The 11,605-nt window shown below is 50.7% G+C and overlaps 1 protein-coding gene across 3 annotated transcripts; it reads right to left on the bottom strand.

The window, feature by feature from the left end:
- Positions 1–4,862: 4,862 nt before the first annotated feature.
- BCL2L12 (BCL2 like 12) lies at positions 4,863–11,564 on the bottom strand. 3 transcript variants are annotated; one of them, XM_045988419.1, is made up of 7 exons: positions 11,438–11,564; positions 10,685–10,799; positions 10,335–10,477; positions 9,396–9,482; positions 9,170–9,261; positions 6,943–7,230; positions 4,863–5,064 (listed from the first exon to the last, which is right to left on the bottom strand). In XM_045988419.1, the coding sequence occupies exons 2-7, from the start codon at positions 10,789–10,791 to the stop codon at positions 5,014–5,016; spliced, it is 768 nt and encodes a 255-aa protein (XP_045844375.1). In that variant the 5' UTR covers positions 10,792–10,799; positions 11,438–11,564; the 3' UTR covers positions 4,863–5,013. The 3 variants fall into 3 exon arrangements, with proteins under 3 accessions (XP_045844375.1, XP_045844378.1, XP_045844377.1); XM_045988422.1 differs by lacking the exon at positions 11,438–11,564 and adding an exon at positions 11,252–11,423; XM_045988421.1 differs by lacking the exon at positions 6,943–7,230.
- Positions 11,565–11,605: the final 41 nt, after the last annotated feature.

Here is an 11,605-nt window from a genome sequence, read left to right as displayed (position 1 = left end):
TGTTCTTATTCATGAATTGTAAACATTTTTTATAGAGACAGAGATGCAGGTGTCTGTCAGGCATACCTACTTTGAATATTTCCTCCCGATCTGTGAACCGTCTTTTCAGTTTCAGTTTTCAAATGTTGTCTTTTGAAGAGCAGACATGTTAAGGTGTCTTTTTTTTTAAGTTTATTATTATTATTATTATTAGGGATTTTATTTATTTATTTATTTGACAGAGATCACTTAAGCCAAAGGCAGAGGCTTTTATTATTTATTTTTATTATTTTTATATTTATTATTTTATTATTGTTATTAGGGATCTTATTTATTTGACAGACAGAGATCACTTAAGCCAAAGGCATAGCCAAAGACAGAGATCACAAGTAGGCAGAGAGGCAGGCAGAGAGAGAGAGGGGGAAGCAGGCTCCCCGCTGAGCAGAGAGTCTGATGCTGGGCTCGATCCCAAGGACCCTGGGATCATGACCTGAGCCAAAGGCAGAGGTTTTTTTGTTTGTTTTTTTTTTATTTTTATTTTTTTATTTTTTTAAAAGATTTTATTTCTTTATCTGACAGAGATCACAAGTAGATGGAGAGGCAGGCAGAGAGAGAGAGAGAGAGAGGGAAGCAGACTCCCTGCTGAGCAGAGAGCCCGATGCGGGACTCGATCCCAGGACCCTGAGATCATGACCTGAGCCAAAGGCAGCGGCTTAACCCACTGAGCCACCCAGGCACCCCCGAAGGCAGAGGTTTTAACCCACTGAGCCAGCCAGGCGCCCCAAGGAGACAATGGGCTACACTGGGAAATTGTAATTAACTATTTCCATTGATTTTTTTCATTGTTGTTATTTACTTGACAGAGAGAGATCACAAGTAGGCAGAGGGGCAGGCAGAAAGAGGGGGGGAAGCAGGCTCCCCGCTGAGCAGAAACCCCAGAGTGGGGCTCAGTCCCAGGACCCTGAGATCGTGACCTGAGTTGAAGGCAGAGGCTTAACCCACTGAGCCACCCAGCCGCCCCTTATTATTATTATTATTTAGTCATCTCTGCACCCCATGTGGGGCTCAAACTCACAATCCTGATATCAAGGGTCCTATTTTCTTCTGACTGAGCCACCTAGGTGCCCAACAAACTAGCTTTTTAACACTAGGAAATAACCTAATGTCATTGAAAAGGTGGTTGCATTGGGCAGGAGGATACGCAGGTACAGAGTCCAGGAAAGTGGTCTGAGCTGAAGTCAGAGATGGGGGAGGTGTCCCCGTGGAACTATGCATCTTCCAAGGTAGTGGCCACTCCCCACGTGGGGCTAATGAACACTGGACTGTGGCAAGTCAGAATGAGATGTGCTCCAAGTGGTGAGGCCTTGCAGAGGCATCTGGCTGGCTCAGTTGGTTAAACATCTGCCTTTGGCTCAGGTCATGATCTCAGGGTCCTGGGATCGAGCCGCATGTTGGGCTCCTGTTCAGCAGGAAGGCTGCTTCTTCCTCTCCCACTCCCCCTGCTTGTGTTCCCTCTCTCGCTGTGTCTCTCTCTGTCAAATAAATAAAAAAAATCTTTAAGAAACAAAAGAAAAGAAAAGAGAAAAGAAAATTCAAAGGGTCATGAATTGGGATGGGCCAAACTGACATCTCTCCCTAAACTTGAACTCAGTCCTTTCTTTGATTACAAATGTGGACAACACATCAAAGTAGAATTAGTTGCTGTGGCCTGCTCCCCAACATCAATCACAGATGCTTGCATGGCACATGAATTGTTGCCGATATTCATGTGATGGGCAGAATTCTTTTTTTTTTTTTTCCTTTAAGACCTTATTTACTTATTTGTCAGACAGAGAGAGAGAGCACAAGCGGGAGAGCAGCAGAGGGAGAGAGAGAAGCCGACTCCCCGCTGAGCAGGGAGCCCGATGCGGGGCTCAATCCCAGGACCCTGGGATCATGACCTGAGCTGAAGGCAGATGCTTAACTGATTGAGCTACCCAGGCGCCCCGATGGGCAGAAGTATAAGACAGCCTCCAGGATCTCTGCCCCTAGCGTAATTTACCAAGGAGTAGGCTTGACCTATACAACAAAAGAGATGGATATTACTCTGACTAGGCTACCTTATATGGCAAGGGTGAAGAGATTCTGCAGATGTAATAAAGACCCTAAATCCATTAATTTTTTTTTAAGATTTTATTTATTTATTTGACAGAGATCACAAGTAGGCAGAGAGGCAGGCAGACAGAGAGAGGAGGAAGCAGGCTCCCGCTGAGCAGAGAGCCCGACCCAGGACCCTGAGATCATGATCTGAGCCGAAGGCAGAGGCTTTAACCCACTGAGCCACCCAGGCGCCCTAAATTCATTAATCTTAATTAAAAGGGTCAACTTAATCAGATGGAAGCACTTTATTTTTTTTTTTTATGATTTTATTTATTTATCTGAGAGATAGAGCATGAAGGGGAGAGATCAGAGGGTGAAGCAGACTCCCAACCGAGCAGGGGGCCAGATGCAGGACTCGATCCTGGGACTCCAGGATCACAACCTGAGCCGAAGGCAATTCCTTAAGCAGCTGAGCCACCCAGGCATCCCATAGTTCATTATTTTTTTAAAGTAAACTCCAGGGGCGCCTGGGTGGCTCAGTGGGTTAAAGCCTCTGCCTTCTGCTCACATCCTGACCCCAGGGTCCTGGGATTGAGCGGTCTCTCTGCTCAGCAGGGAGCCTACTTCTCCCTCCTCCCCTACCCTGCCCTGCCTGCCTCTCTGCCTACTTGTGATCTCTATGTCCACTAAATAAATAAAATTAAAAAAAAAAAATGTCATTCCTACTCTACTTAGAAAACAGTTATGGGGGCGCCTGGGTGGCTCAGTGGGTTAAAGCCTCTGCCTTTGGCTCAGGTGAAGATCCCAGGGTCCTGGGATCGAGCCCCACATGGGGCTCTCTGCCCAGCAGGGAGCCTGCTTCCTCCTCTCTCTCTGCCTGCCTCTCTGCCTACTTGTGGTCTCTGTCTGTCAAATAAATAAATAAAATCTTTAAAAAAAAAAAAAAGAAAGAAAACAGTTATGGGACCCACCATAGTTGTTTTTTTTTTTTTTTTTTTTAAGATTTTCATTTATTTATTTGATAGAGAGCAAGAACGGGAACACAAGCAGAGGGAGTGGGAAAGGGAGAAGCAGGCCTCCTGCTGAGCAGAGAGCCCCATGGGGGCCTTGATCCCAGGACCCTGGGATCACAACCTGAGCCAAAGGCAGACATTCAAGGACTGAGCCACTGAGACACCCAGCGGCACGCCCCCACCCCCATCCCCCCTTTAAATTAGTATGTTAATGAAGCAGCACCCCTGTTACCATACCGGGAACTTTTATGTTAATATTGAAATCTTTATTTCCGGGGGTGCCTAGGTAGCTCAGTGGGTTAAAGCCTCTGTCTTCGGCTCAGGTCATGATCTCAGGGTCCTGGGATCGAGCCCCACATCAGGCTCTCTGCTCAGTGGAGAGCCTGCTTTCCCCTCTCTCTCTGTCTGCTGCTCTGCCTACCTGTGATCTCTCTGTCAAATAAATAAAATCTTTAAAAAAAGAAAAAAGAAATCTTTAGTTAAAAATACAGCCAATTCCAATTTGCAGGAGTTTTGTTCTATACAGTCACTGTGGACAGTGAGTGGATGCAGACAGACCCTTTGTTCCTAGAGGAAATACAGGGACAGCTTCCTGCCGGCCTCTCATTACAACTTGCGCCAACCCATCAATACATAACCTTATTTTATGTGCTTTCTATTCAAATACACCTTATTGAATCTATAGTGATTCGTACACACTGAAGTCACAGCCCACAGCGCTAGGATGCACGCCTGGGCCAAGCTTATCCTAACGAGGCACATCCCAGCCTTCTCACCCTTAGGAAGCCTCCTGGGTTCATTTTAAACAATGAAACCGGGCATGTCCGGGTGGCTCAGTTGGTTTAACATCTGACTCTTGGTCTCCACTCGGGTCATGATTGTGGGCTCTTGGGATCCAGCCCTGTATGGGTGAGGGGGGAGGATTTTTTTTCTCTCACCCTCTGCTCCTCCCCCCAACTCACAGTGCCCTCTAAAATACAAGAAGTCACCCCTAAAAGTACAAATATGCCAAGAAACGGGGCACCACATAGTTCGAGGAAAGGATGCTTATTTGCAGAGTGAGCGTGGAAGGAGGAAGGCAGGGTGTCCTCCTGCTCAACCTTAGCCAAAAAGGTCCACACTGGCTGAGTCAAATCTTGCTGCTCTGGGCATTTGCATGCCAACCAACAACCACAAAAACCCAGTGAGTGTTAACTTGGGGGCTACAATTAATTTTAGCAAGTAGGCAAATTCGCAAATATGGAATCCGTGAATAATGAGGATCCATGGCTAAGTGGTTTCCTTTGTGCTTATGCACATCTCATTTTATGTGCTTAAAGACATAATTTTGTGAAGGGGGGTGATAGCCCTGAAAAGGTGATACCCCCGGTCCAAATACAGATGGGGAGTAACCGGCCAAAAATGTTCAGAAGGAGCAGTGGGAGGAGAAAAATGAGAAGAGGGTGGTGTTCTGGAGGTCCTGTGTAGGAAGATCATACCTTTCTTCTGGAACTAGCTAGAAAGACTAGCCAGAAAGACTTCATTGACCATCAACACAGGATGAGCTGGACATGATGCAACAAGAAAAAACACGGAATTAGCTGGAACTGTATCCACAGATATCCTCAAGCAGGCTGTATGTTCAAGTGACAGGCACTTTAAGGTGCTCCAAATAAATATTTCTAGAATGAATGAACTGGCTCTTTCCTCATTTCATAAACCAGGGAGAGAGAGAGAGAGAGAGATCTCTTACCCAAATTTCCTACTTAGAACCTAAGTTTTTGAGAGAAAGGACAAACAATTCAATACCTGACAAAGTTTTTAATATGAAAAAAATCTTAATTTCTTTTTGGCAAAAACAGGGAGGGCAGCCACCACCCCACAACCCTGAGTGGAATAGGAAGGCTTGGACAAGCACACAAGAGCCAGGAGGTCTATCTTGTAGCAGCTTCTGAGGAAGATCTCAGTCCAGGGGTAAGTTCAAGTCCACTGGTGAAATGGCGAGGATGCCCTCCTGGAGGGGAAAAGTGGAAGAGCTTGTGAGCATTCACAGGTAGAGCCTGTCCTCCGTTCACAGTGGCATCCCCGCCAGCCCAATGACAGCAGAGACAGGGACAGGGGTGGGAGGAGGAGGATCCGGAGAATCAGAGACCCAGGGGTGGATAGGGACCGAGTCCTGGAAAAAGGGAGAAGAGACAAAGCCCCAGGGTGGAGGGCAGAGCACCAGTGTCGTGGAGACAGAGAGACAGGGACCAGGGCCTCAGAGACGGGGAGCAGGGTCCTGGGGTTGTAACGATCAAGAGCACTGGCTTTGCGTCAAAGTCCTGAGTCCATTCCTCTGCATGAGGGACAATCTCCATAAAATCGGGATAACATCCAATCCCAGAAGGTTGTCGTGAGGTTTAAATGGAATCATTCCACTAAAAGTCCTTGGCTGTGCACGTGGCCAAACAAAAACAGAAACAAAAAACAAAACAACTCTCCCCAAAAACCCCCCAAACAAAAGAACAATTTCACAAATAAACAAGCTTCTGCACTGAGCTCCAGACACATATATCTACTGTCCCCTCATCTCCCTTTGAGGTCTGAAGGACGTCTCTCCCCTACCTGGACCACTTCTAACCATCTCTTGATTCTTCTTCCAACCTGCTCCTCCCTGTCTCAGGGAGCATCCGAAGCAGCCCTACTGCATCAGGCCTGCATCCTTGATTTCCGTCTCCCACTCATTAGCACTCCTAAATAGCACTCGTAATCCACTCATAAGCAAAATCTGTCAGTTCTACCTCTGAATTCACTGGGAGACTCCTCCACTACCACCACTGTGGTCTGAACCAACCTCATCTCCTCGCTGAACCAGCGGACACCTCCCAACTCCCTACTTCCGTCTCGCCCTCTGCAGTATCGCCCCATGTGGCCGCTAGAGGGCGCAAGTTAACACCTAAATCAGCTCACGTCGCCCTCCGCTCAGAGAGCTCACTCAGTGCCCAAGTTCTTACCTTCACAAGCCCCGCCCTCTCCTGCTTCCATCTCTCGCCCTCTCCCCTTCACTCACCCTGCTTCAGCCCTACCGGCCTCTCTGCTCCTCAAACACCCCTGGCCAGCTCCTGCCACTCTGTGAAGCAATAGTTTCATCAGTACCCTGGAGCCCAATCCAGCTCTGAGCCCGGCCTTGAATTTAAAGCAGTGAGCAAGCAAGGTAGGACTCCCTGGTCTTCTGAAGCTGATAGGTCAGGGGCAAGAGAAAACAAAAAGCAGAAAGAAATAATAAGTAAAGCAAGTCAATCCTACCATCCGGTAGAAGCTGTGCGTTAGAAGGTGCAGGGTGTTATGAAGGAAGTAAAGCAATGAAGAGGCAAAGGGAGCAGGTGGGAGGGGATGGAGGTGGCTCTGGTTCCAAATGGGGACCAGGGGAGGCCTCACGGGAGGGTGACACCCGAATGGAGCAGAGGAAGTGACACAGGGGATACCTGGGCAAGCGCATTCTGGCAGACAGTGTCAGAGCAGACAGCCACCAGATAATCACGCAAATGCCTACAGAGTGCCAAGATCTTACAATGGTCCCATTTTAATCTTTACAATAACCCTTTGAGATGGGTACTTCTACTTGCCCTACCTGACGGATAAGGAAACCGAGGCCCAGAAAGGGGTCTCCCATGTTTCCCACTCGTAACTGTCAGTGTGTATCAGAGTGGTTCAAGCAGGGCATAGGGTCTGCACTGATTACCTACTGGTGTACAGCTGGTGCTCAATAAACACGAAACAAGTGAATGACTGGGCTGGGAGAACACCTGTCATGTCCGAAAAGAAGCCGAACAAGCCACCCCCCACCCCACCACAGAGACACAAGTTACAGTTGGGCAAAGGGGGGCCCAGAGAAGCTCTGGCAGCTCACCCAGCCCCCGTGTGCCTGGATCCAGGGCCCAAAGCTGTGCACGTGCTCCACACTGAGTCCGGCCAGGGTGCCCCCAAGCCGGGCCACGCGGCGGCTCAGCTCCATGGCCAGGGCCAGACGGGCCAGGGGCTCCGGGGAAGGCGGCGGAGGCCCAGGGCAGGGCAAGTTGGGGTGTGGGCGGCTAGGGAGAGGGCTGTCCTCCCGGTTGGAGAACAGCTCCACTAGGCGGGCGAAGGAGCCCCCGGAGAGGCGGGCCAGCTTTCCACGCAGGGCTGGGTCCGAAGCTAGCTGTGGGGCGGGGAAGAGAAGAGACTGGGTCGGCCTCCGCCACGCCCCCGCAGCCAGCCAATAGAAGGCTATGAGGAGTGACTTCCTGGTTAAAGCAGTCCCGACACTGAAGCTCAAAGCCACGCCCCATCCCTCACACCAGCCAATCATAAACCAGAATCTGATGTCTCCCCCCAAACTACTCCTAGAAAGGTGGCCGACAGCCAATGAGAGCCAAAGCCCTAATTAGCTGAGTTCTAGAATACAGATCTTATAGCCACGCCCCCTAGAGGTTCCCTGAGAGTCCCCGGGACCACGCTGGTCCCTACAACAACCCTGCCTTCCACCGTACAATTAACGTTATAGGATCATACACTTTCCCCAAGCTCCTGAGCCAATCAAGTCCCAGAAGCGAAACATAAGCCAGACCTCCTCCGGCTGCTATTTCCCCCCACATTCTAAGGCATAACCCTAAACAGCTAACCAGGGTTTCATATTTTAGACAGCCCTCTCCGAAACAACTCCCCTCCCACCAGCATACAGTCCCTAAGTCGTCAACTGGTCCCAGTTTCCCAGATCACGTTTCGAGTGGCCACACCCCTTGTCTAAAGGCCACACCCTTCCCACTGTGAATCCAAAACTTTTCAGCGTAAGGTACTCCCCTGACCTTATTCAACCAGTAGTGGAGAAGCTTAGCACGGCTGACCCCATAATGCTTCTATTTCCCTTACTGATGGGACCTATAGTTTAGAAACTTCTGCTTAGCCCTGCACGTAGGCATGTTACAGCTAAGATTCACAAAAACGGCTCTTTTACCGGAAATCTACCTCACCGGAGGAGATAAGGAAGTCCTTACAGAAATGACGACGCTCTATGTAAGATTTATAGGAAAGACATGACCTGTACACAAAGATCAACTGACCAAGGACAGGGCACCAGGGTGGCTCAGTCGATTAAGGGTCTGCCTTCCGCTCACGTCATGATCCCAGGGTCCTGGAATGGAGCCCCACAACGGGCTCCCGGCTGAGCCGGGAATTGGCTCCTCTCTCTCCCTCTGCCCTCCCCACTCCCACCCTGCTCATGCTCTCTGTCTCTCTCTCAAATAAAGAAATAAAATCTCTAATAAATAAATAAAACCTCTTGAAAGAAAAAACTGACCAAGGACAAAAGAAGTTACACAGGGGCGCCTGGGTGGCTCAGTGGGATAAAGCCTCTGCCTTCCGCTCAGGTCATGGTCCCAGGGTTCTGGGATGGAGCCCTGCATCGGGCTCTCTGCTCAGGGGGGGGCCTGCTTCCTCCTCTCTGTCTCTGCCTGCCTCTCTGCCTGCTTGTGATCTCTGTCTGTCAAATAAATAAAATCTTAAAAAAAAAAAAGTTACACAACCTTCCTCTGTTGTCTATAGACGGCAGCCACTTTTTTTTTTTTTTTTTTTTTTTTGACAGAGAGAAATCACAACTAGGCAGAGAGGAAGGCAGAGAGAGAGGAGGAAGCAGGCTCCCCGCGGAGCAGAAAGCCTGATGCGCGGCTCGATCCCAGGACCCTGGGATCATGACCTGAGCCCAAGGCAGAGGCTTTAATCCACTGAGCCACCCAGGCGCCCCGACAGCAGCCACTTTTGACTCCAATCCCCATCCCTTTCCCCTTCCTAACATAAAAGCAGCTCAGATCTCAGGCTGGGGGAGACAGTTCTTTGAGACGGTTGTATGCCATCTCCTCGGTGTGCTGCCTTTCCAAATAAAGTCGCTTTCCTTACCCCAACATCTTAGGTCTCGGCTCACTGGCCTGTGGTGCTGTGAGCAGAATGGTCTTGGACCCCGTTACAAACCCTTCATAGAAGCCGCGACCACCCTCTCCTCACCTGACCATCTAATGAGAATGCAGATCCAGGTTCTGATCCCAGTGCCCAGCCATCCCGCAATCCCCATCCCAGCTAAGGGATGCAACAGACAGCCTTGTCACCTTCTGATTGATGACTTCTGCCTCTTCCTCCAGCAAGGCCACCAGCTTCCGCAGTAGGGCTTCCTTCTCTGTGGGTGGGGCTCCCTGTAACTCTGGGCGGGGGGTGTGGAGGGCAAAAGAAAATCAGCTGGGGGCAGAAGAAAGGGGGCCCCTTGGTCCATCACCTGGGCTAGGTGGGGGATCTCAGTTGCTTTTCATCCTTCTCCGGGGCCCCTTGGTCCATCACCTGGGCTAGGTGGGGATCTCAGTTGCTCTTGAACCAGTTGTTCCAGCCGCTGGGCCACCAGAGCATAGAAATCTGGAGTTGCTGGGCCTGGGGTCAAAAGAGCCAATGATGGGTCCTGGGACATCGAGAAGTTATGGATTCTCTCCTTATCCCAACCATCTTGCCAGGTTGCAATAATTTCCATTTCATAGTGGAGTAAACTGAGGCCCACTGAGCACACTTGGTAAAAGGCCTTGGTACTTCCCATTTTACTGTGTCCCCCAAACTAGACTTAGAATGTTACGGCCGAACTAGACCTTAAAGATAATCCTATCCACAGCAGGCAAATGCAGGGCCCTCCAGCGATTACCATCCTACCTACCCCTTGCTGGTTTCAGGTGTCATCAACTGATCACAGAACTCTTCTTCCCCAGCTGTGAAATCCCTTTCAAGTAAGCACTGCTGGCATGAGTAACCCCCATGGTTACTCTTGACCACGCCCAAGGACACCCCTCCACACACAGGCACACATTCCTACTTTGCTTCTGGAGAAATACAGGAGCAAGAAACAAAAGGAATTTCCCAGAGTCATGTAGCCAAACAGCCAGGGAGTTGTGACTGAAAACCAAGTCTCCTTCCTCCCTACTGCGGGTACGGTACGGGAGGCTACAAAGTCCCAGGGGTAGGGAAGAATGCGTGGGAGGAGAGAGATAACAAACAGAAAGGGACCAAAAGCCCCCTTGGGAAGCCGGTTCACAGAATGTAACAGGGAGTTGGGGGAGCAGAGAATGTGAGAGTAGTTCCCACTCAGCTCCCCTCTTAGCTGAGTGATCTTGGGCTAGTTCCTTATCCTTTCTATGCTTTAAAGAATCAAAGCTTCTTTAAAAAATAAATAAATAAATAAATAAATAAAAGCTTCTGGCCCTGCCAGTTCATGGGTGATCTAGGGAAATCTCTTACCAGGCTCTGAAACATAGCATGGGCGGAGGGGCAGGGAGCAAGGCCGAGGGGATTCAGGGGGAACTGCTCCTCGACCCAGGGGGCAGGGAAGACATCGTCGAAGGCGGCTCAGGAAATCTGTTGGCTCCTCCTGGGCAGGACTCCTGAGAAAGGGGACCTCAGAGAGTGACCCCAGAGGCCCCTTTGCAAGCAGTCCCTTTTTCCTCCCCCCTGAGGGCTTCTCGGTGCAACCCCAGGGACAAGGAAAGAGCCAGATATAAAGAGAAGGGAACACAGACACAAGGCACAAGAGTCAGAGAGGGCCCCACCCCAGATGCAGGCCCCTGAGGGAGGAGGGCAACTCCTCTTACCTGGGTGGGGTTGGAATGGGGGACCCGGCAGCCTCACCTCGCCTGAAGAAGGCAGCTAGGACTCTCACAGTGTCCTCCCGGAGGCCCAGCTCTTCCGAGCCTGCCATGGGGGCACCTGTGAAAGAGGGAGCTGGGGGATGGTCTCCAGGGTTGAACTGAGGTGGAGGATTGGGGCCCAAATGCCTCCCTGAATAAGGAGGCCGGGACCCGTGAGTCCCCAAGGGAAGAAAGGGCTGAGATTCTCAGCTTTAACTCCTAAGTCCTTTAGGGGAGTTAGCGTCTGGGGACCGAGACTCTAGAGTCCTCGGAGGGAGAAGAGGAAGGAGGACGAAGACTCCTTGATCCTTGGAGAGGAAGAGGCTGGGGACCCGGATTCCTGGGTCTAAGGGAGAAAGGGAGGGGGGCTGGACTCGAGTTTTCGGAGAAGGGGGTTGGGGGATCTGAAATTTGAGTCCGATAGAAAAGGGGACTCGGGACTCCGACTTCTGGATTCTGAAGGCATATACCAAGGGGCTCGAGCTCTTAGAGAATCGGGAACTACGAATCCCAGCAGGCTTCATGACAAACCTTCCCCTCCGTCCGCACTTGGCTCGCCGCGCAGCCTCCTTGGGAGGTGTAGTTCCCTTATCCGACCCAGGCACGAATCTTGGGGTCTCGGGGCGCATGGATGTCGGAGAAGGGGGACTGAGGTGCCGGCTTCGAGATCCCGGCCTCTTCCCTTCTCACCCCAGCCCTCCCAAAAGCCCGGCTTACCTGGGGCCCGAGCCGCCGCCCCCTCCTCCTTCACTGAACTTGCATAAACTTCTCTTAGTTCAACTTTCCCGCGCCTGCGCACTGGGCCGGGTTGGTGACGGCCCTATTGTAGGGAGGCGGAGCGCAGGGGCCCGTCTAATTGGCATGTGACGTTCCCAGCATGCCGTT

Source organism: Meles meles, chromosome 19, assembly GCF_922984935.1.
Source record: "Meles meles chromosome 19, mMelMel3.1 paternal haplotype, whole genome shotgun sequence".
Taxonomy (NCBI): domain Eukaryota; kingdom Metazoa; phylum Chordata; class Mammalia; order Carnivora; family Mustelidae; genus Meles; species Meles meles.
This window is presented reverse-complemented; position numbering and strand designations above follow the sequence as displayed.

Coding starts and splice junctions, on each gene's coding strand:
- BCL2L12 (XM_045988419.1), bottom strand. CDS start 10,791: ATGGCAGGCTCGGAAGAGCTGGGCCTCCGGGAGGACACTGTGAGAGTC. Junction 10,478..10,684: donor CCCATTCCAACCCCACCCAG/GTAAGAGGAGTT, acceptor CCCCTTTCTCAG/GAGTCCTGCCCAGGAGGAGC. Junction 9,483..10,334: donor ATGCTATGTTTCAGAGCCTG/GTAAGAGATTTC, acceptor TTTTGACCCCAG/GCCCAGCAACTCCAGATTTC.